At 41.7% G+C, this 25977-nt stretch overlaps 1 protein-coding gene across 3 annotated transcripts; it reads right to left on the bottom strand.

Annotated features, from left to right (window-relative positions):
• Nucleotides 1-654: 654 nt before the first annotated feature.
• On the bottom strand, nucleotides 655-18050 carry fam107b (family with sequence similarity 107 member B). Of its 3 annotated transcripts, none has more exons than XM_079684713.1 (4): nucleotides 17842-18050; nucleotides 5263-5434; nucleotides 2184-2340; nucleotides 655-2036 (listed from the first exon to the last, which is right to left on the bottom strand). In XM_079684713.1, exons 2-4 carry the CDS (start codon nucleotides 5388-5390, stop codon nucleotides 1917-1919), a joined length of 405 nt encoding a protein of 134 aa, XP_079540839.1. In that variant the 5' UTR covers nucleotides 5391-5434; nucleotides 17842-18050; the 3' UTR covers nucleotides 655-1916. The 3 variants fall into 3 exon arrangements, with proteins under 3 accessions (XP_079540839.1, XP_079540838.1, XP_079540837.1); XM_079684712.1 differs by having other exon boundaries at nucleotides 17846-18049; XM_079684711.1 differs by lacking the exon at nucleotides 17842-18050 and adding an exon at nucleotides 6835-6993.
• Between the last annotated feature and the right edge of the window lie 7927 nt (nucleotides 18051-25977).

The following is a 25977-nucleotide window of genomic DNA, read 5'->3' on the forward strand; positions in this document are numbered from 1 at the left end:
TGGCGATTGTTTTACTCTAATCCTTCCTCTTTTTTAAAAACTGAAAACCAACAGGCCTAAACTTTTTTTCTTTCACCTTTCAACTTAATTAACTCAAATAAAATAATAATCTTTTTTAATGCAATTGGAAAAAAAACATGTATCTTAGTTGAGATTAGTAAATTATTTATAACTCCTTTTGAGTTGATTATTTTCTACCTGGATAGTATTTTCTTAAGATTGGGATCATATATAGTATATTGATTACCGGGAAATAATTCACATGCTACCCAATTGACATCTAAAACCTTACCAGCTGCAACATTAACACAATGCTATATATCAATACATCATCCAGCAATTTCATATTTATAATGTTATTTTAAAATGGGCCTATCCTTGATTTAATACAATCATTTAAAGAAAGGAACTCCTTATCTAATAAATACATTTTCCTGACCCCTCTCATCAGCTTTGCCAGCATTGTCACACTACTTTGCCCGTCTATTTAACCTTACCCTGTTTCTGTTCTAAGTACATTGCAGAATAATAAGTTTAGCTCATCATGTTATTGACGGTCGTACTGCTTCTCTGTGTTTAAAGATCACTTTCAATTGAGAAAAAAAACAATCTATCCACAGACTTCAGCGGCACACAAAATAAAGAAAATAAGTGGAACGTGTTAAAATGATGTTTATTAAAAAGAGAATTCTGGAGAACACAGGGTTATGTCATTATAAATCAGATTCTTCTAATTAGAATAATAGCCATCATCTCTTCGAGACCCACACACCAGAATTGTAGACCCATGATATCATTGTGTGAAATATTTAAATAACCACTACGTATGCCATTTTGGGCATTGTAATTACACTTTTATTCAGATTCACTGATTTAAATTATCTTTACAAATCTATGGCTCAATTGTTATGGACAAAATACTGCAGTGATAAAGTTCCAAAACACTTATCAGAGTTGTTTCAGGAGCCGAGTAGATTGACTGATCGGACAGGAAGCAAAAGGCTTATTCATATTGACCACCCTAACAAAAACTTAAATTATTTATTAAGTCACACTTTTTTCATACAAAACAACAGAGTATATAAAGAAAAAGTCACTCATGCCTGGGAGTTCTACTATTGCTCACAATTGCATTAGCTGAGGAAATGGCATGTTTGGAATTTAAAAATAATAAAAATAAAGCAAACATGATGAGCGTTTCTCACAACTGTGCACTCCCTTTGTCCTGTTCTGGCTTCATAAACTATGCTGTTAAACAAACTAAAAATACAGAACAACTAAAAAAAGTGTCCACCCCTATACCTGGGCTAAAAGCTACAAACATAAATAAGAAAAGCACAAATGTTTGGCTTTTACATTACACAGCTTCAAGAGTCCATCCAGTGTCCACTTTTCCTTATTTGATTCTGAAGGTGAGAACAAAACAAACAACAACAACAAGAACAACATTGATAACAGTAAAGAGATCAACAGCTTTCTGTGGAGTAAGGAGTGAAAACAGAGGGGATGAAAACTCCTGTGTGTGTGTGTGTGTGTGTTTGGTTGTTTACTCCATCAGAGCTCATTGGAAGCTTGCGCGCCCTTGCTGAAAGGCGTTTTACATGTAACATGTCTGTGTTAGGTCCCTCCTGCAGGGGGTGCTGTGTGCTGCTGGATGGGTGCGAGGAGCAGAGGTGAGTACTGGCGGTCCATGGCAGGCAGGCAGAGGGGGGTCTTTAGTCAGTAAAGTCTCTCTCCTCACTGCGGGAATGATCTGCTAGGTGGGGTAAGCCAGGAAGTTCATCTTGGACCATGGCCAGGTCATCAGCGTGCACCTGGACCACACTCTCTCTCTTTTTTGTACACACACTCTCCTGACGTCTCCGTGCCCACAAACACGCGCACAATCAGCCAGACCCAGACACCCCTGCTGGTTTTTAGGTGGTCCGTTCCTCCCCGTCGGTCTCCTGCTTGGTCCTGCGCAGGTTGCTCTTCATCTTCACAAACTCCGGGGTGTTCTCCTGTTCATCCTCATTTTTCTGTTGCTCCAGCTCCAGCTGCAAGAACAAAGACATTCTGATGAAACTAATTATAGACGTTATAATCTGTTAATAGCAATATCTATACATAAATGCATCTTCTCTTAGATACGGTAAGTATCTTCATCCATGTAAATGCTAAATGTTTATGTTTTGATTATTCACCTGCTCTAGTTTCTGTTGTCTTTTCATGAGCTCTATCTCCAGGTCGCTCCTCTTCTTGTGGGCTTCCTGCTCCTCTTTCTGAGCCTTGAGAACTTGTTCCCTCTTTCTCTTCTCCAGAACTTTCTGGAGCTCAGGTTTGTTTTGAGCAGCCAGACCCCTGTGCAGAATCAGAGAGACAGCATGTTACTAAAGCAAAGCTTTATGATGTCACTACACAGCCCCACTCAGAGGGAGATTAGCATTCACATCCATGCGTAACAGATGATGTCCGTGACCTCATCCTAATTTGACATGCAGATCTGAATGAGATTTTCTGTATTAATCATGTCATTCGTGTTTCAGGAAGTTTTGATTTGGAGCCCAGTCACAGATTGTTCCATGTTTACCAGTCTATGTAGGTGGTGGTGGCCAACATTGCAACTGACTTTTGAAAAGACTGTTTGAACGTTGCTCTTTTTCTTCTCTTCCAAACATAAAAAAACATGTCTTTATATCTCAAATATTCCTCACAAGGTAGCCGTCTTTGGGTGATACATAACTGTGATTACAATCCTACACAGCTGCATGGGTTTGTGCAGCAACTCTGAACAATTGGTCTTCTTGTAAAGTCTGAGCGTGACTTTCAAAAAAGAGAAAAATGTCAAATGTTACGCAACATAAACTCCTCCAAATTACCAGAGAGAAGAGGGGGGCTTAAGGATTAGGGTCGGGAGAAGGGGCACTTAAGACAGAGGGAACAGAGATGCGTTGGAGTAAGCTAAGGCAGAAGCCAAACAGGAACAAAATGCAGTAAAAGGACAGAGGCTATACATTTTTCTAAAATATATTATCCATGTCCTTGATTCAGGTGTTCAAAAAACATATTATTCAGATGACTTTACTCTCCTCATAATATTTCCTTTAGCGATGAAAGCCTGACTCTGCACAGGCTGCCTCTGTTGTTGAAAGAAAACAGTGTGCGTAGCTGACTGCTGCTCAGCAACAACAATGTCTTAATTAAATGTTTCATGAAATCCTGAAGGTTGCATAACCGAGCCCCCGGTGTTCTGAGTGGGAGTTCATTAACAAGAGGGCACTAGTTAAATGCCCTGCTTTTCCTGACGGTTAGGGTCTCGTGACGGCACTTAACGGGCTGAATCAGAGCAGGGGGTCAAAGACAAGGTCAGGTTGGGCTGTTTGCAAACACCACGCACAGGAAGGGAGGAGGGTCAAGGTCACTGAAAGCAATAAGACAGGCTGTAAAGATGCTCACTCCACTCTCCTTTTTATGTTGGCATCATTTACATCATAACTAACCCCCACATCCATGACCCCCTTCATGTAGCAAACTGCGAAGAATGTATGTTCTAAATCCTACGCATCCATTACCTTCATCTGCTCCAATGAGTCACCAGTTTGGGTGGATGAAGTTCTGAAACTCTCCTGTTTATATATACGATTGTGTGTAGGAAGAGTTACCACAGCTAGGTAGCAAAGGCAGAGAAAGGCTCTCAGCTGGAGACTGCTTTGTAATCTTCATTACATAAAGTATTTTCCTCTGTTCATGCAGACAATCCATCCATCCATGCATGCATCCACCCACCCCACCCTCAGCACTCTCGCCAGCGTGACTAATCCACTACGCAGGCAAGCTTTCTCTACTTCCAGTACACGACTGAAAGCCCCGTCATAACAAGCATATCCCCCCAAAAGCCCGATAGATTGATCTCACTCTGGGACATTCTCCGTCTACACCAATAGATACAACAGCCTCTTTCTAATATTATTTTATTACATTCCTCGCATGGCCCTTCTTAAATCCTTCCCACCCTGCCTGTTTTCCATCATTAATTAATGCCCTGCCTCCATCATTACAAAAGCACCTCACTATTTGATCTGTTGAGGACTGAGCATCGCTCATGTGATGTAACAGCTGTCAACAGCATGTGTGTTTACATAGCTATTTATAGCTCAGGCACAAGGCTGCTGCCAGTGTGTGGTGAGAGAAAATGCAAACATTTAGTGTCAAAAGGGTGAGCTCAGGCCGCAGTATGCTGGGTGTTTTAACTGATACCTGGATGCTCTCTCACACACACACACACACACACACACACACACACACACACACACACACACACACACACACACACACACACACACACACACACACACACACACACACACACACACACACACACACACACACACACACACACACACACACACACACACACACACACACACACACACACACACACACACACACACACACACACACACACACACACACACACACACACACACACACACACACACACACACACACACACACACCTGTGTTGTATGATCCGGAATCTGCAGCTAGACCACATTCATCCCGTGCAGTACATCTGTGACCTTTACATAACTCGTTTTTGATACACTAATGCACTTGGGGTTATATATATAATAGCTCACTACGAAAGTTTGATATCCTGTGCTTTACATTATAATGCTGCTGGAGGTTGGGTGGGGGACCAATGAAGTCAACTAGTGACACACTGCAGACGCATCAACACAGTCTGCATGGATACTATCAGACCAATTACAAGAAAGTAGCATGCTAACTGTTTTAACTCCTCCTCCATCAGTAAATTAGCCCAGATCTGGACTGTGTTATATTTGTTCTATGTCCTATATATATATATATATATATATATTCATGTTGCATTGTTGGAGGAGCCTGTGACCTAAGTTTTTCATTGCCATATCAACACTGTAGCTACTGTGCGCATGACAATAAAGCCTTGAATCTTGTTTTGGTTCCACAATTTAACCTACTTTGGATGGTAAGCAAATGTCTTGTTGCCAAAAATAAACAAGGAAATGATGATGATCTGGAAGGTGCTGGACATAAAACACAGTTTTACAATCCAATAAATGAATAAAACATTATCTCCATTCATAGGCTTGGAAAATAAACTGATTTGTTGATGTGCTATAAAACATGATAACATGTTGGGTTGCTGAATGTAAAGTAAGAGGAACCTGGGGACGACCACATGGATGAACCAAATCAAATAAAGAAGAAACCAAGGGAGAGAGAGTGTGTCTTTCTGACCTCTTCTGGTTCATGAGCAGCTCTCGGTGCAGGTCCTGGTGGTTACGAGAGTTCTTCACCGGGTTGATCAGCTTCTTGGGTTTGATGAGCTCATCACAGTCTCCCTCCAGGTAGTCGGGCTCCGCCATGACACTCCTCCCTGGTGACAGCGATAAACCAGGGTCACACTGATCTGAAGGGACAGAAACAAAAATTATAAAGACTTTAATTTAACCACTAACATTTTGGGATGTAACAATGCAGCGAAAACCAAAATCTTCAAAGCATTTTTGTTTCTAAAGGGATCTATTTTTTCTAGGGATGTCCCAATCACCTTTTTTTGCTCCCGATCCCGATCATTTGATTTTGACAATTTGCAGATACCGATTTTTCCCGATCCGATCTTTATGCAATGCATTAAGAGAAAAAAAGCATTCAAGTTGTCTCTTAAGGTTATTTTTTTTAATTTAAATTGGATATTCTATCCAACATGGATATAGCTTCTTTTTTTCACAGCAGCATTGGATCAAAACAAAATAAAGCTTATCAGTACTCGTTAGCTTACTGCTACAATTAGACACTGCGCCCTGCCCACTCTGTTACCAGATTTGAGAGAAATAAGCAACCAGGTCTATGAAAACAAGCCCCAAAGAAGCAACACATACATGATGTTGTGTAATTTGAAACCAAAACTAAGGCCTCAGGATGACTTTAAGACTTGAACATGGTCATTTTTGTTTTGTGACATTGAATATTTTTTTTTTTTAAAGTATTTAAAAAAAAAATCCCGATCCCCGATTTTTTTCTCGCGATTCCGATCTTTTGAAAATCACGTGATCAACTCCGATCCCCGATCATGTGATCGGATCGGGACATCTCTAATTTTTTCTCCTTTATACAGTGATGTGAGCATCTGCCTGATCCTCTGGCATAAGCTCAGAAATTGATGTCGTTTCTAGAGTGATAAAAAAAGGATTCAAAGCTGGAATTACATAATTGTTCACTGAGGGAAGAGGAACATTGTATCCCCCTGGCAGAAGCCGTACACAATATAATGAAGAACTTAATCACAAAAGTACAGTCAATATCTTTCAGGCACATTGTTATGTAAGTATTGCAGGGGTTGCTGTTAGTAAACAAAAGGATCAATAATAACAATATAATAACATGACCTCAAAAATCGAAGTGATTGAAATAGTATGTTAAAAAAAGTAAAACTATTTAGTATTTTATCAGACACAGTATTTCTTTAGCTTATAGAATGTAAATCAACTTGTATATGGAAATCTATAATTGATCTAATATGCCATAATCAACCTGATTTTGACAAAAGCCATAATGTAATTCACATACAATAACAACAGGAATAGTATTTATGGCCGCTTAATGCTACCGCTTCCCCCAGGCTTCATTTAGAATAATAAATCATCAGGGTATTTTTAAGTGAACACACCTCCAAATAAAAGTTTTGATCTACCAACTGATTTAAGAACAAAATACTGAACTAAAAGTAGGCAGTAAGCCCATGTGAGACTAAAACAGCGTAGCACTTTTATCTAGAAAGGCATGGAATTCATTTCTGGCTGGACTCACCCTGCAAAAAGACGGAATATCTGAACATGGTCGTCATCCCTGCTATTATGGTCAGCGCAGTATTTTCCAGAAGAAGCTAATGGGACTCTCGGTCCTGTTGTGTTGCAGAGCCTCACTCAGCAGAGATGCTTCCTCCTGCCGCTGTCTGTTACTGAGCTGGTTGGAGTTCCAAGTCTGTTTTATAGCTGCGCTCAAACGGTCTCCCCCCCCACCATCTCCCTCCCACCCACTGACATACGTACACCTCTAAGCCGATAACATATTATAATATCATTTTCTATGAATGTATTTCACTGATATAATGAATATGCTCACTTTTGACTATCCTACTCCTTTATAGGAACGTGTTTTGAAAAGAATGAGCCCAGATTAGATAATGAAGTCACATGCATTTCTTTTCCCACAGTCTGAGCAATGACTCAGATTTATAAACATCGTGTTCTCAAGTGCCTGTGAGCGAGTCTCTCCTATCAGCCACTGAAAACATGGAGTGATGTTTTGGAACATGAGCGGGCCAATCACATTCATCGGGGGTACCAAAGATGCATTTTCCTGCACGTGCTAGACACAAAAGGTGGGGGAGTGTGTCCTCAGAATCAAAACAAATGCAGAGGATGGCTGTAATGGTTTGAAGATACCACTAGAGGCCGATATTCATGCATTCCAGAGACAAAACCAGTTACATAACAAAGGAGCCAAGATAAACATGGTCTGTGGAACAAAGAAGGAGACACACCACATAACAAACATGTTTGATGGACGTAGTGGAATATGTTGACAAAAGAAAATACTACTGCAGTAGTAGTGATGGGTAATCCCTTCTTATCTGAGGTGAGTAACCTATTAGAAATTCTGTTTACTAACTGATGTGGCCCAAACTATTCAAAGATAAACATCAACATCGTGCATTTATCCCCTTAAGTAACACGGGTCAAGTTTGGAAATGAAAATAATTCACAAATCTGTTTATAAAAAATAAAGGTTTACCAGCTAAGTTAACAAGTCCATCTTCGTGCAGTATCACTGTCTGTAATGTTGTTAAATGCCATACCAGGTGCATTTAGTGACACAGCAGGAGCATGGCGACCGTGTTTTAGCTTGTGCGATGGCAGAGGTGGGCAGGACAGTGTCTGTAATCAGGGGCTGCGTGTGAGCATCCACGTGCTGTGTACATCAAAGGCGGTTTGTGTTAATGCCACTGGTAGGGGGTCGAGGAACTTACAGACTGGCAGTGTTGTCAAAGCGTCCGTTAGCTTAACACATCTGCTCCTGCTTCCTCTGTGCCCCAGGGAGAGGGGAAGTGACATAGGGAGTTCAAAAGGAACCTGCAACCTCAAATTGGAGCCCTGTAGCCCCTTAAACTCTGCTTTATCACTGTTAGTTCTGCATGTTGTAATCAATGTCCCTTCCCGTTTTGCTAATAGTGTATGTTGTTTATCCATCCGCTTTGGGACACAAAGAGAGCCACTTCAACACATGTTCTTTTTGATAACTGCTAGTACATGCAAATGTATACTGCAACCGTCCAAACATGCCAGTGTGTGGATTCTAGTACACAGATTTAGGGACAACCCTTCCTGCTGTTCCAGGAATCCCATTAAAACGGTTTGTTTATTGGTTTTGGAAAAACACCACTACAGCCCAGACAACAGGCAGACACACACAGAGACAATTATCCTTTAAAGGAGACCTGAATCCAGATATCCAAGGGAAACTGCGCAGCATTCAGAGGATTCAAAACGTACAAGCACCAAGGGGTCAAATGAGAGGAAAGTGGTCAAAACAATGGAAACTAAAAGGAGAAAAAAGTGGGTCAGAGGAGAGTCTAGGATAGTAGGAGAGAGAGTTGAAGGCAGCTCTCCTCTGCTTACTTCCCTCTTGGCCAGTCACCCTCATGACATGTGTGTGACTGTAGTCTCATGCACTGTGAAATGGGCATGAGATATCCAATCAATCATAAAAGAAGATACCAATAAAGTTGAATGTAGAGGCTGGAAGTATACACATATTTTTGGAATAAAAAATCACTCATACTCACATACAGGCCTTTGCTTCTGTATAAAAGTATCTTTTGATTTTTATTTTTTTAGATAAAAAAAAAAAGGTCATTGGATGAAAGTGTTTGATCTACATGTGTGCAGTAGTGGCAGTGTGAGAAAGTGTAACCCACAGTGGCAGGTTGCATTAGAGCTGATAGAAAGATACGAGCAGGATAAGAGTGCCTGCCGTGTGCTAAGTGATTGCATCAGCACGGCCTGCTCTGCTATATGACACCACACAAAGACGTGCATTCATAATATGGACTCATTTCTCAATTTCCCCCTCAACTGTCATCTTCTCCAAGTCGCCATGGAGACCTGCCATCACTCTGACTGCATTTAGTGACACAGCATTCAGGGACAGGAAGGAGCTGCTGACACTTGAAGCTTTGCTCCGGCCAACACTGAAGGGACTTTCATCAACACACCCATGAAATAGTTCTTATACTGTAGCTGCTATAATATATGTTATTTAATAACATGATTAAAACGATCATGTGAAATGTGAATCACCGAATTCTGCAGTTTACCTAAGCTCGATTGAGCTTTATAGCGTCTTTCCGCTCACGGTTTCTGTTTTCCAGTGCACAACATTAGTGATTAAGTTCCTCTCAGTGTCATCATATCGGTGTTCAGGGGAAAAGCTCTGATAAACTCTTGTTATGTTACATGCTCAGGACAGACAAGACAAGCTTCGGAACATAGAGGAGCACTGTTAAAGAGCCGGGTATCTATGCATGAAAAGCATTCTCCCTCTTCTAACCCAGAGCACAGATGGGCAGAAACACTAACGATGGGGGATCGGGCTGGAGAACCTAAATTGGCCATTAGAAGCACTTTTGTCTTTTTACTGCTTGGAAACAGACATACCCTAATACAGTGAAAAGGAGAAAGGAACACATCACAACAGTGGATTGTTCCTGACATGGGAAGAATAGAGAGGTTGATAACCATATGTTGGGAATCAGTGCTTAGATGGGCAGACTGGTTTAACAACTGAATAACACCATGGTTTATCTGTCATTATTCAGCAGTGGCCTTCCTCCTGCTGCAGCCTCGAAGGCAAGGAGAGCAGCTGGTGTCCTGCTTCTCCATCTGACCCCCTCGTCCTCCTGCAGGATGCATCAGAGCTCTGCACAGAGTGGGGCTGGCCCGTTAGCCCTCATTGGCTGAGACCACATGGCTGACCACACCCACTCCACCAGGAGCAGCCAGGATTTGTTTTCCACAGTATCCTGTGCTAAGGGGTCTGGCTTATGAAAATGGATTGATCAGCATTCTAACAACTGGTTTTATATAAGCTTATCATTGACACTAACGTACAAAAGTGACTCGACGTGGTTCATATTGGTTGATAGGAAGCTTAAAGATAAATTACAAAGAAATGAATACTAATCTAGGTTCACCCACAATTTTGGCCTTTAAATTAAATGCATTTATTTAGAGCTGACACCCCAAAAGAAGCTCAAAAGGTATACACTGCTTATATTCCAATCACAGATGTATACATAATAAAAAAACTAAATAAGATCTGATGGCTTTGATCCAGATTCGTATAAATTAATGAAGTACTGAAGACAAATAGTCCATTTATTTTGGATATAGCATCAGCCCTCTTGTTCTTTCTCCCCCTCTTGTCCCACATAGCTTTTCTTATTCACTCTCTGTATCTTTTTGGCCAGATCCTGTCTATTCCACTCACAGATGGGAGGTCCTCCCCTCAGGGGGAATTGCGTCATCAATACCCCTAAAGCAACCCCCCACACCCTGTTTTTCTCTCCGCCTTACACACACACACGCACACACCCTTTCCCCCCCTTCACAGTGTGTTGCAAGCCGGAAGGATCTGAGTGTGGGTCTCTGAGTCTTTCTGTTAATGAAGCGGCCATTCAGCCATAAATAGGAGAGGCCCTAATTAAAACACACAAATAGATGGGGTTTTAACTGACAGCTGTAGGGGGATGGGGGAGGAAAGGCAGGGGGGGGGGGGGGGGGTGTGTGAGAGAGAAAGTGACAGAGAAAGTGAAGGAGAAGCAGAGTTGGGGCCCTAGTAGTGACGATGAGCTCATTTCCCGGACAGACCCCTTGAACGTGGCCATTTACAAGCCTCCCAGTGACGACACATAAATCACGGATGGCAGCCCCGTGAGCGCAGTGACGTACATGTGCGCGTACTTCCAGAGCACACAAACAATAGAAACATACACTTTTCTTCATTCATACCTACAAATACATTCAATGTCTGTCACAACTATAAATAAAAACAACCTATATCATTTGTAATCAGTCTATTGTAGCAGGTTTAAGCAAATATATTCACAGTTCCCGGGAAAACTGACCAGTGCATGCAAAAGAAAGAAGGAACCAATCATTGAAACAAAAGAGGAACACCACAAACCAGTCAGGATCTCGAACAGGTTCTGGTCTGTGCAAACATAAAAAGAACAGTCCAAGTGCAAAGTTCAACTCTTGATATTACTGTCAATAGTGCGAGTAAATTCCTCAAAATCACAGTAGCTTCAAGCCTACAGAAGATGACTGGTTATGCAGCAAATGGAGATGTAGTGTGATCTTAAATTTGAGTATTAGACTACAACTACTTCTAACATTCACAGCTTTGGGCAAATCATGAGGGACTTGAGGGAGAACTGTAGGGAAAATAGTTCCTCAAAAGTAGGCTTGGGAGTTCCAGGGGTTGAGATCTGTTTTGTATTTCCTGCCTTGGAGAGGGGGGGGGGGGACACTGCAGCAGAGGAGAAGAGGAGATGTAGGGAATTCTGGGGCCTCATCATGTACTGACCTCCAAAAGCAAACACCCCATTCCCACAATATCATGATGTCACTAGGGAGACGTAGGGGTATGGGAATTTACAATCAGGGTTTTAGGGTTCATAAAACCCAGATGCACATCCATGCAGACACACCCACACAGGGACAGGATGATATAACACACAGCGCATCATGAGAGGGAGGAGTGAGCTGCATTAGCTACACAATGCTGTGTGTGTGTGTGTGTGTGTGTGTGTGTGTGTGTGTGTGTGTGTGTGTGTGTTTAAAACTCTGATGTCATTAAGGGAGTACTAGGCCGCTGTACCGTCATGATGAAAAGTTAATACCCAAACTTATTACCAAGCCTAGCAGCCAGGAGTAATATTTACACAAAAACATTTCAGATACTGCGTCTCTCCCCTTACTTTTCCTCTCTCTAGCTAACTAATGTTTACTGTAAAATAGGTTTTGGTATTCACTTGCAGTAAAATTAGACCTTGACGGATAAACACCTGACAACAATATCAAATTATATTACAGATAGATTTGTGTTGGCGCTAATATAGACTCAATATTTTAAGTTACGGAAATTAGAAAGTAGCCTTCTCATAAATATTTACTGACAGTTCAAATGTTGTTATTTATTTGCTTGAGCTGTATTTTCTCATGATGTTAAGGCGGTGCAATGGAGCTTTGAATCCTTTGTTTGGCGAAGGTCTTTATTCGTCATTATCCTTTTTGGATAATAGGCTGAAATAGAGGAACTTCTACAACTCTACTTCTCATGTTCTGCACTAGTAAGTTCTCCTGTTCATTTGTTTGACTTTTGATCAGAGTCACAGTGTTGTTGTTGAAATACTTCTCTCTTGTGGCTTCAAATATGAGTGTGTTCCGCTTTGTGTGTTGCATCAGTGGGATGACCACCACGGTTTTATTTGGTCTTGTCTGCTTCTGATGCAAGTTTGCCTCTTTCCATATATTTTAACAGTTGATTGAATACGAGCAAGTATCCAGATCTATACATTGATATACCCCGAAATGTTTTTGGATGAAGAGTCCTTGGTGTGACATTTGTTTTAATGTTAAAATGATGTTACTCAGATAAGTCCTAACGGATCGTGCCAATCTGTGTTCCTTTCTTTTGAAATTAAAACATGCCTGTGTTGACAGTTAATGTTTTGCATAAATGAAGTCATTTCATGAAGAGGCTCACACTGTCCTGTTGCCACACGTTGAGCCCCGGGCTGAGGCAGATTACAGGATGAATGGGTAGGATTGAAAAGGCACAGACACCACTTTTAGTCACGCTGTGGGAATGTGATGAAGCTGCAAAGTGATTATTGCTTTGGACACAACAGCACAGGGGCACACACACAGACCTATATACCGACATCTTCGAGTGACAGCAACATTTGGACATGTGCACTTTTCTTTAAAAGGTTCAAATCAAAGTATTTTACAACCACCAGATTCTGAACACATGTCCTGTATAACTGCTTAGGGGGTACAGTTCGGGGTCACACCTGTCAGTCACATACAAAAGGCTGGTCTATACTCTCACACAGCTGACACTAACACAAGGTCCTGTATGTATAGGCTTGATAAAAACAGGTGGACAGAAACAGATGCACTTTTGCTACATAGACACATCCTTATAAGATAAGAACATGCATCATGTGACTCCTAATCGCTGAGATGTAAACATGTAAACATTCCTCACACACATGATCAACCCTATTAAATGTAGTTCCAATATCCATCTCTTTAGTGGTGCAAAGGCTATAGTTAAGAAGCCACAGCCGTTTGGTCCGGCTCAGCAGTGTGAAGTGCCGTTCAGTCATAAAGGAGGAGTCTTTGTTATGGCTCTGCTGTCTGTTCCACTTCCAGATTCAAAGCTTTGTGCTTTACTGCTGCTTTCCCTCATGGAGCAGAGTCACGCCCCTCCTCACCTCACTGGCTGAGCCCAGCTGGGAGCTCAATTCCCATTGGCTAGGGGGCATACCGGGGAGGATTGGGGAGCTTCTCCTTTGTTTACATGCTAGTAGAGAAAACCCCAATAACAACTGTTACCTTGGGCAACCAGACAATCTACAGTTATCCAGACAGACAGGCACATGGGGGTGTGAGCTGATCGTGCACGCACACACACGTTTAATGAGGGAACCAGGTGTCCAAATGCAGGCTTTGTTCTCTCTGACTCTGTGCTTTAATGGCTCAGAATATATGTACATGCATATTTTTAGTTGGGATAGTAGGCAATCATGTGGTTTCATTGTCTCCTGCAACTTTCCAAAGCTGTATATACACATTCTAGAAGTCGTGTTGGCTTCAGGCTGTAACAGAAAGAAGTTCTCTTCTGGGCGCATGCTCCTGTTTGTTTTAAGACAGGATCATATATCTTGATACTAACTTACAAAGAGCTTAATTCAATTCATACTGCTCAGACTCCCAATTTCTCTATACTTCAACCTAACAAGCTGCGAGGAGAAGGCATTTAGAGTCTGTGTGCGTGCGTTTGTGCTATCCATTCTACAAGACTACGCAAAGTGCTCAGCACAGTAATGGTGCTTTATTGTGATTGAAGCTCCCGCATAACAGCAAGAAAATCAATGGGATTCTTTGAGGAGATGATTCTCAGAAGGTGTGTCTTTAGTCTTTGGTATATCTAATCTCGAAACCAGTTCAATCAATCAAGTCCCGTGCCTGCTCAAATTAAAGTCAAGCCAGTGCATGTCGTGCATGAATTTGATTTGAACTGACACCTGAACACACGCTCTATCAGGTCATTCAATACCAAAATCGTGACATCATAATCTAAAACCATGGCAACAAAACCGCAGAGTAAACAGATATTTGGTCCTGATATTATTGCTTCACTTGGGTTCTCATTGCATCATAATATGTCATACTGCCTGCAATAGAAAAGGGGTGGTAACGCATATGGTGTCTTTTAAAAACTTACAAAACACCGCTGTTCACAACAGTTCTTGAAAACAGTTCAACAAAAAGCAGAGATTTCAATGAATTCACTTGATAATGTTTAGTATTAAATGCCCCCCAAAAGGCAGATAATACAAAAGGCCATTCTCGTATAGGGTTGACTAAAATGTGTTAATAGCATCAAGTATGCATTTGTCCAATGCCATAGTAACATCAAATGCACTTTCAGGTCTTCAGGGTTTCCACTCAGGAAGAGTTTAGTCAGAGTGGCTAACCACAGATTCTATATGAAATGTTGAGTAGAGGTAATTGGTGCCACCGAGACTCTACACATGTTGTTTTGTACACAGTTAAGTGAGTAGATAGCAACACTCTTTTTCTAAGTGTTAATATTTTATTTTAAAAAACAATGATGTTAGTAACGGTAACATTACCAAATGTTTATTGTATATTTTTTCCTTTATTGTTTCTATTGCGATGAAGGCTAAGCCTTTATTTATTTGTATTTCCTCTATAACTTGAAACTTTTCTATTCATTTTGCATTAAAGTTTCTTGAAATAAGAAAATATTTACATTCAAGTACTCAATTTACTTTATCAATTTAGTTTATAAAAATAGGCGTTTACCATGTCATTATTTTAAATATATTTTGTTATATTATTGACTTGCCGAGATCATGCTGTATGATGGAATATATGTTATCATTGATCGAGATCTGACCTATATCAGGAGACAGTATTGAGAACATATCGCCCAGCCCTATTTTTACAAGATCTTATTTAGGTAACTTTTTAGATTGTTCACAGCTTTTAATTTGTAGAAATCCTGGCTCGATTTGTATTGCTGTCTTAACCACACTGAACACTACTGTATAAGTTAGGTCATAATAATAATAAGGAAGATATTTAAACGTGTGAGAATTCCCAATGAACACACACATTCAAATGTGTCTTTGTGGAGCTACCGGATTAAACAACTGGCAGAGCAGGCTATGGAGTCGCTAGGCGCTGCTCAACAGTATTGTTTTGGAATTAGTGACAAAACAAGTATTATTACCCGGATGGATTTGCAAAATAAAAAAATAAAACATTAGCCGTACATTTTTTAAATCATGGAAAACGGAACAAAACACAGCACAGAGAATCCCTGCAGGCTGGAACTGGACAGAGTAGAGACGTGTTTGTTCAAACCATGAGGACTCCACTTTTAGTACAGAGACCCTCTGAAACCTTACTCTATGTTTACATGGCTCATTACAGGGGAACGGACTTAAAAACATTTGCTACTGGGCAGTCTTTCACCACTTGTGAGCAAAATGTCTAGTAAACGAGCATGATCATGAAACACAGAAACACTGTCTTGTGCAGTGTGGATCTAAAGGATCAGTGCGTTTTGCTGAGGAAGGAAGATTGTGTGCCCACAGACAGACGAGCAGTGCTGGGGGAGATAATACTGTCAACACACATGTGGTTACAAGTTATCCCTCCTGGACACACACACACCCTTTCCTGACCCAAATACCTAGCTTTTCTTGAGGTCAGGTTGAGTCCTCGACATGGACTCAGATTCTATAATGATACATCTGAGAAAGGAACCAGAACCATAATGGACACGTGCTATTATAGAATGGAAACGTAGACATTTCATTCATATGTTTAAATTCCTTTGAGTATCTCACACACACACACACACACACACACACACACACACACACACACACACACACACACACACACACACACACACACACACACACACACACACACACACACACACACACACACACACACACACACACACACACACACACACACACACACACACACACACACACACACACACACACACACACACACACACACACACACACACACACACACACACACACACACACACACACCAGAAAGAGGACAGCAAGAGGCAATAGAGTGAGAGAAACAGGAGAGAAGAGGAAAGGAGGGGGTTCAAAGATCAGGAAACAGATGTAAATCGTTTAGCAAACTTGCCTCTAAATGACTAACACATGTGCAAGCAACTTTCCCCTCCCTGCACATACACACCAACACACCCACACTCTTGAAAGTTCTGCACCTAGACAGTATGGCATACTCAAATCATACCATCTACTTGTGTCACTTCTCCTCTCACTGGCACACATCTGAAGAGAGTTAAACTACTTCACATCGAAGAGTTGCTCAGACATATTTGCCAGGCTGCTATTCTGCGTCCGCCCAGCAAACACACTCTGGCTCGAATTGTACTCAGCCCTGTTTGTTTAACATATTGTAAAAGTTTGACAGAAACTCTAAAGCTTTTAAACAAACTATAAAAAGGCACACAAAAATAAAAGGACATAAGCTTGAGACAAGCCACATCTAAAAAAAGTACCCATTCAAACACCACTTATTCACATGACAGTTGGTCTTTGACTGCTGACAGCACAGGCCAGTGTGTCAGCTCTGAAGCCATGTGCTTTAAACAGCAGTCATTGCTCTGCCATTACACACACTCTTACTCACACATGGATGAAATCATATACAGGTCATCCATATATATATATATAGACGATCTCTTGTGATGCTAGTAGCTTGTTTCACAAGTGGGCTTATTTTCAAGAGCACATTAGTATCTATAGACTATTGTGACAATTAAGAGCAAAAAAACAAATAAAGTCTTGTGTTGTTCACATTGTAAAACCCTCTGAGGCATGCATGTGATTTTATGGTATATTAACCATCTTGCCATGGCTTTAACCAAGAGTAAAGCTATATTTTAGAACAACTGTGTACAAATATTGTACTGCTAAGTCACATAAGCACCCATCACATCTAATTTAAACAACTAAGACACACCAGAAATAATGAACAGTGATTGTTTTTCTTCAAGTATTCTTCCCTCAAAGTACAAAGTATCAAAGTGCCATTAATATAATCAATGTGCGGCTCCAAAGTAAACGTGGTATGGTCTGTACAGGCTGTCCAACAACCCCAACGTGTTTGTTCCTCACTGTCCCGTTGCTACATCCATGCGCCGCAACAAAAGGAGACAATGAAACAAGAGTTTGCATTTTGCAATCTCATTCCCTCTCTCGTCGGTACTTTCTGTTCTTCGTTACTTTCCAGTTTTTTAAACCCTAAACCTGCAGCTTCTGCCGAGTGGAGCAGACAGACCAGTTCAAACGTGCTGCTTTTGTTAGTGCGCTCATGAAACAACCTTAAAAAAAACAGGCACACGAGCTCCAGACACACACGTACACACCTACCTCAAAGTCGACCCCGACGCGACTTCTCCAACTCGAGTTGTTTAATATTTAAAGATGACAAAGTGGTCCAGGCCGCATCAGTGCGTCTCCGGGTCACTCCTAAAGCTCGAGGTGTGTCCGCGAGACTCTGTTTTGTAAACTGCTCAGTAGCTGTAGCACACACACATTTACTCAGGCAGGAGGACCCATAGAAAATGTAAATTTAAGCTGGGTGGGAGGGATGGAGTGACGTCAAGCAAGGGCTCCTCCTCCTCTGTCTTCATTTGAAGTGGATAAGGGGGACTCCTCGCGCGCAGGGCGGGGCTTTGATAGAGGAGCTCGCGCACCCTCAAACACGCGCACACCACTGAACTATTTTGTCCCAGGGATCCATTAAATTAGAGGTAAAAACCTGTCATTAGTAATTTTCTTTCGGTGAAGACACTTTTATTTCTTCTGTATAATCCAATTGCATTTTTAATAGTAAATGTAAAATAGCCTAAATTATGAAAATTATGAAGATAATAAACCACAAGTGACGATTATATTAAATGTGTCATATTTTTTCGACTATAAATTGAACCTTTATGAAGGGTAACCATGCTTTCCAATAAGTGAAATAGTGCAGATGTATAGTGTACTATTTTATGCCCATTTCTTTGGAATTCAGCGTTGCGCTGTTGGTAAATGTTTTATCTGCACTAGTCAAGTGTGAAGTATGAAGCAGGCCCGTATGAAGTAAATTATTCACAACAGATCAGTCTGCTGTCTGTTATTTTCACAGACTGAGTATCTCTAGCATTCTTTGTGATGAAGAGTAATCTGCTTAACGATGAAGGGTTAGGGGATCTGCTTATCCACCACCCTTCTGTTAAGTTGGCTCACTGAAACCCCTAGTTTCACGGTGTCATTTACATTGCCCTGCTTATTCTAGGGGCCCTACATCCTTTGCGATAATAATCTCATTGGGTTCAATCTCTGTTGTATTAAGATCTAAGTTTCTGTACAATTACCAGTGCAGGCTGACTAGAAATGACAAAAAGAAAAGAAAACGACCCAAGGGTTGGGTTTGAAACACAAACATGTGGGAGGTGGGGGCATCAGAGAAGTATAACATTCCTAAGGAACTTCTCATAACTTAAGAGAGGGGTGACTGAGAGTGTTGAGCTGAACAATAGGATGAGTCATAAGAGGGTCGCCTCTGACAGAGAGGACACTCCCTCCTGAGACCCCAACACTCACAGCTCCCGCCATGCAGGAAACAGATGTGTTTGCAGTTTATGAGTCAGTGTGTGTAGGATAGTAAAAGCTGAGAAACCCAAAGTCAGAGCAATAACTATCATCATGTTGTCGTTCAATATTTTTTAACTAGGCCTATACTTGTGCTTTCTTGCCGCGCGATGAGATCATTTGATATCAAAACTTTCTCGTCGAAGACCTGGCAATTCATTGTGTAGTACTTAACTATTCTTTAAACTTAAACATTTACCTTAAAATAATACTTCACCTACAAAATGATAATTGAAATACCAATAAGTCAACCACCTTTAATGTGTGTAGACAACCCTTTTGTTAAATTGAAGAAAGTTAGAGCTTACTTTAACAATATATCAAAACATCTGTTCATAAATGTTACTTGCACAAACAAGTAGGGCACCTGCACAAAAGTTAGTCTGTTTCATGCTAGAGTGGCCAAGGCTTATGTAGCCTAAGTGAAGTAACCCCTCCAGTGATCAGAATCTGTTGGTGGTTTCCGTTGACGCTCACTGTCTTACTATAAAACACATAAGATGTGAAGAAATAAAGCAGGATAGTTCCGTTGCTGAGACACGCCTAAATATTCATTTGAAAACCCCTAATCACTGCACGAAAAAAAGAAAAAGTCTGATAAGACACTTGTATTTTGTCCGTTGTATTCAAAATATATTTGCAAGTATACTTTAAGGGGCCATATGTTTTCTTTTTGACACTGACCAAAAAGTTGTGATTTGTTTAAGATAGATTTTGTATCTGACTAAAACACACACTTTCACCACTGTTTAAAGTTGAGTCATTGTAAATGTAAAACCTTTACCACTATAGGAAGAAACGACTTCCTCACTGCTATGGCAACAGGCCTGTTTTAATCGAGTAACCGCTCCAGTGATAAGCAGAAATGTTGCATCCGTCAGTGGTTTCTGTTGAAGTTTCATATTTCGACTTCCGATATACCACAACTGAGGTGAACAGATTGAGCGGGAGAGTTACATTGCTGAGACACGCCCAAATAGTGGTTTGAAAACCCTGTTCCTCTGCTCTAGAAAATACACAAAATTCCCCTTAAAAACACTGTGCTCTTTACCCTCAATACATATATGTTCTTTTATGCATTAGCACAATGAGATAGGCTACCGGTTTAAAAAGTCAATGTGCACCTTTACTGACCTGTGTGGACACATGTCAACAAATAGACAAGGTCCAAAGTGCTGAATGCATCCTTTTCCCGTAAATAAAGGATGATTGGGTTAACTGTACAGTTTTGGACACTGAAGTTCATGTTGTTCCCTCTTCCTGTGTGTAGTACTGTGTACAGTAATGGGGGGGGGGGGGTTTCCTTGATCACAGTTGCTGCATAGAAATGGACAGCCTCACTGCCACCTCCTCGCTATCTCACACTGCAGGTATCTGCAGTCGGATTTCTGGGACAGATGTTTCTGTTATCGTCATAGGGTTTCCCACAGTTCTTGAGTGTGCACATGTAAGTCTGCATGTGAGGCCCCTTGTTTTCTCTTTGTCAGGCTTCCAAGGGCCTCCACTTTAAACAGGATATTGCAGTTATCTGAAAACCATGGTGACAGAGAGTTTCCTGTAAGAGAGGGGATGTCTTTAAACTGATAATAGTGATTTTCTTTTGGCAGAGGTTAGATTTTTTTTTTCTGTTTCATGCAAGATGTTAACCTGAGATAAAGATGGACAATGGTAGGGTAAACTGAAGAAAGACTTATTGTATTCATTGCTTTTGTGAAGAAGCCTGACTTATCATCACACTAGGACAGGAAAGGAGTAGATGGTAAATAATTGCATGTAATTATAGTGCACATAAACAGCACGTGTGTGTGACCTACTTCTCCATGGGTACTGGGGGTGCAATATCACGCCCACCATATGCTGAAGCACTGCTTGTTTAAGAGCCCTTAGGTGACATTTAAGATGCATTTTGAAATCTTAAATCCTTCTTTGTTTTTTTATTTTTTGTCATGAAACCACAACCGTCTCTCTTTTCACTACCTCGTCTCATACAGACATAATGCATTCTTTCCACTCTTTTTTCTCCCTCATGTCTGACCCACTGATAGTTGTGCATATAATCCCAGTGCACTGGGGAAGAAACCACAAGATAAAACTCTGAAGTCATATTCCAGATTTACAACATTGGATTTTAGAAGAATTTGCCAAGTAGGTCACTGTAAGAGACTTTATGTGTTATGTACAGTATATATGTGCCCACAAAGAGGGTGTGTGCAGGCTGTTTGTGCAGCTTTAATAAAGCTGGCTAATTTTTTAATAAAATCTGGATAATACTCTCGCTGTCAGCCTGTCTTTCTCTGAGATGTGTTTACCAGTTGTTGGGGTAACGTAATGCGCTCTGCTTTCCCTGCCTGTCCCTCTCTTCCCTGTTAGTGTTTAGCCAAAGTTCAGCTAATTCAATCGCAGCTGGATGACTCACACCACAGCGTCCCTTTCTGCACAGATGAACACATACACAGGCATGGAGCCACGAACGAACACACACAGACACACACACTGACACAGACACAGACACAGACACACACACACACACACGCACGCACGCACGCACGCACGCACGCACGCACGCACGCACGCACGCACGCACGCACGCACGCACACACACACACACACACACACACACACACACACACACACACACAGACAGACAGACAGACAGACAGACAGACAGACAGGCACACACACACACACACACACACACACACACACACACACACACACACACACACACACACACACACACACACACACACACACACACACACACACACACACACACACACACACACACACACACACACACACACACACACACACACACACACACACACACACACACACACACACACAAAAGCACCATGCCTGGCTGGATGAGGTTTGGGAGGTTTGTGCTGCGTCAGCCTCTCAGCACACTTATGAGACAATCTCTTGTTCCCTAGCTTCATTACTCTCCCTGTCTCTGTTTACATCAGCTAATGCACCGTGATATTTCTTCTTTATTTGTATTATTGATATTCTTTGTCATTCACCTTTTCTTTTTTTTTACTGCATTCTCTGTTTCTTGATTTCTCTTTTTGATACCAACCCAGACATTTCTCTAGTTATAAATATATAGAAAGCCAGACATATAATGCAGATTCAAGCAATAATAATTAAATAAAGGTACTTTTTATCAAACATTAACACTTTTTCAGGGCTACCTCTCTGTTGTTTATTGTGTTTTAACTTGATTAAACATTGCATTAAACGTGCTTTTGTAGCTAATATCTATTCTAACTCATTATTTACAGAGAGTATGCTCTTATAATAATAATAATAATAATAGATTTAATTTGTTAGTGCTTTTACAGGTGCTCAAAGACGCTTTACAGATAATAGTGAAGAGAAAAGAAAAGAGAAGAAAGGAACAACAAATAAATATATAGTTAAAGTTGAAGTCAAATAATACAAAAACAATCACACATGAAAAGCCAGATTGAAGAGGTGAGTTTTTGAGAGCTTTTTGAAGGTGGTTAGGTCGGTGCAGTCTCTGATGGGTTGTGGGAGTGAGTTCCAGAGGGAGGGGGCAGCGACGGAGAAGTCTCTGTCCCCCCAGGTCCGGTTATCGGTGCGGGTGGGGATGGATAGGAGGTTGGCTTCTGATGAGCGGAGGCAGCGGGAAGGGGTGTGGTGGTGCAGCAGGTCTGTGAGGTAGGGGGGGGGCTGGTTGTTGAGGGCTTTGTAAGTTATGAGGAGGACTCTTTGACGGACGGGGAGCCAGTGGAGGTTCTGGAGGATGGGAGTGATGTGGTCTCGGGAGCGGGTGTGGGTGAGGAGGCGGGCAGCAGCGTTCTGGATATGTTGGAGTTTATTGAGGAGGTTGGATGGTATGCCATAGAGGATGCTATTGCGTAGTCGAGTCGTGAAGTGATGAATGCATGAATCAGGGTTTCGGCAGCAGAGGAGGAGAGTGATGGGCGGAGACGGGCAATGTTTTTGAGGTGGAAAAAGGTGGTCCTGGTGATGTGATTTATGTGGCGGTTGAATTTGAGCTGACTGTCGAAAATGACTCTGAGGTTGCGGATGTGAGGGGGGGGAGATAGAGTGTGGCTGTCAATGGTGAAGTTGAAATTCTGGATGTCTTTGATACGGGATGGGGGGCCGATGATGATGATGTCTGATTTGGCACTGTTCAGTTGGAGATAGTTTGTTTGCATCCATGCTTTTATTTCTGAGAGACAGTTGGTGAGAGTGGAGTGTGTTGGGGGGGTGATGGTTTTTGTTGAGATATAAAGTTGGATGTCATCGGCGTAGCAGTGAAATTGAAGGTTGTGGCGACTAATTATTTTGCCAAGGGGGAGCATGTAAAGGATGAAGAGGAGGGGGCCAAGCACCGAACCCTGGGGGATGCCTTGGGACAGTGGAGCAGTGGAGGAGGTGCAGTTGTTGATGTTGATAAACTGATGTCTGTCGGTGAGGTAGGATTTCAGCCAGGAGAGTGCAGTGTCAGTGATGTTGAGTGATGATTCGAGGAGGGACAGCAGGATGGTGTGGTTGATGTCGTCGAATGCTGCGGTGAGGTCGAGGAGGATGAGGATGTTCAGGTTGCCGGAGTCAGAGGAGAGGAGGAGGTCGTTTGTGATTTTCAGAAGAGCTGTTTCTGTGCTGTGTTTTGATCGGAAACCGGATTGAAATGGCTCAAAGAGGTCATTGGAGCTGAGGTGGGATTTTAGTTGTGAGGCAATTTCTACCAGCCATATATGGTGAATTTGAAAACAAACACCATTTATTCAAATATAAAATGTTTCACTTAAGCATAGCAGCAGAGGAAATGACATGCATGCCATTTCCAGCATTTGCATGCCTGCGTGTGTCTGTGTTTGCATGTGTTTGAATGTCATGCATGTGAACACATTCAAAAGGATCAAGATACGGACATTTAACTGCGGTCCTATGTTGTCACAGAGACTGTTATCAATCGGACAAGCCACCCAGATTTATTGAGCTTTAGTGTACAGAGCCTTTCCACTTAGCCTAATGACTGCCACCAGGAATGAGAGCAGATGGCTCGGGTGCAGTGAGGGTGAAATATTCACAGACCTGAACAAAAGTGGCCAATAGTTGCCATGTCTATTTTATCACTCAGACCGCAGACACAGTGTGTTCTGGGTCTCTATGTTCAAACTAATAGGAACAATAACTTTGTATTCATTACTCTTTGTGCAATTTCAAAATACAGGCATAGAAAGCCTTTTATTCCTGGGAATGTGCACACACACAGTACAAACAAACTCAAGCAGTCCCTCAAAGCACTGACATAAGCTCACAGGTTTGAAGATCTTTGTATGCCATTCATACAAGTTAATGATAAACTGTGTCAAAACAAGACACTCTGTGCCCAACTGCGTGTGTGTCTATCTGTCTGTCTGTGTGTCTTTATGTCTGTCTTTGTGTCGCCTCTGTGTCTCTGTGCGTCTGTGGTTCTGTCTGTGTGGCTGAGTGCCTGTCTTTCCGGGTGTTTGTGAGAATAAGCTGAATAAGCAGGATTTCAAACACAGAGAGCAGGAAGGCCCTTCCAACAACACGCACACACACTGCAGGAAATCAAGGTCAGTGTAACAATTGTGTGCATGTGTGTGTGTGTCAGAGAGAGAGACAGAGGAGGTCCTGTACTTACATTACCCCCTGGTGCATCATAATCTCTCCCATTTTGTCCTCGGTGCAAGGGGGGACAACAGTGTGCTTGTATTGTTTAAATATCTTATATTGGAATAAAGAGACCCGAGTTGTAGGCTTACTGTGCTCTTTGTTTATATATTATAACTCTTAATGCCCCTTATCCACCAAACCGAGAGAGCCTCATCTAGCAGATGTTCTCTTGTTTTCATTTTTAGTGCCAGTGCATGTGTTTGTGATGCTTATAGTTGAAGATGTTAATCCTTTAAAAGCACTGAAACACTGGACAGGGTTAGTAAAGCATTAATGGCTGTGCAGTTTGTTTAACTTATTATTCCTGCTGTTCCAACCTGCATTCAGGAGAGGAGCTCCTTCCTTGTTTTTAACCTTAAATGTGTAGGGGACCTTTAGGTGATGAAAATTATAGAGTGTTTTTAAAACTTCCAATATACTTTTGGTGTTGTGCCCGATTGTCTCCTAAAAGAAAAAAAGACAGAGAGTTTGACTGCAGACGGGGTGGCCTTGGTTGAGGCATGCCAAGGCTTTGTTATATTCCCTCTCCTGCAGTCTGCTGACACATACACTGCTACACTCAAATGCACACTTTAGCCACATTTGTAGAATCCCAAAGTACACACTCAATCCCATTATTAATAAGCCACTCAACTCCATCCTGTTCCATTTGTAGCCCTCCACCCCTCCCAGACACACACGCACACACGCACACGCACGCACGCACGCACGCACGCACGCACGCACGCACGCACGCACGCACACACACACACACACACACACACACACACACACACACACACACACACACACACACACACACACACACACACACACACACACACACACACACACACACACACACACATACCCGTCCTGTCCTCTGGATCACTATTTTTGACAGACAGATAATGTACTCTCCCTAATCACTCAAGAACAGACAAGTTATGGAACAAAGACATATGACACATTTGGGGCAGAGCTGTGTCAACCCAATAATTTATTCACACGCAGAGCAATTATTTTCCGAAATATGTTGCTCTGCACATGTATCTAAATTGTTTTTCCATCAGCACAGGACACCTCCAGCCAGAACTTTTTTCCATTTTTAAATCTGTGCCCAACAACTCCCGCTTGCAAGAGCTGGAGGAGGAGAAGGGAGCGGACAGAGCAGAGGAAGTTCGTTTTGTTTTCCATAC

This window comes from Notothenia rossii (assembly GCF_949606895.1).
Source record: "Notothenia rossii genome assembly, chromosome: 5".
Lineage (NCBI taxonomy): Eukaryota > Metazoa > Chordata > Actinopteri > Perciformes > Nototheniidae > Notothenia > Notothenia rossii.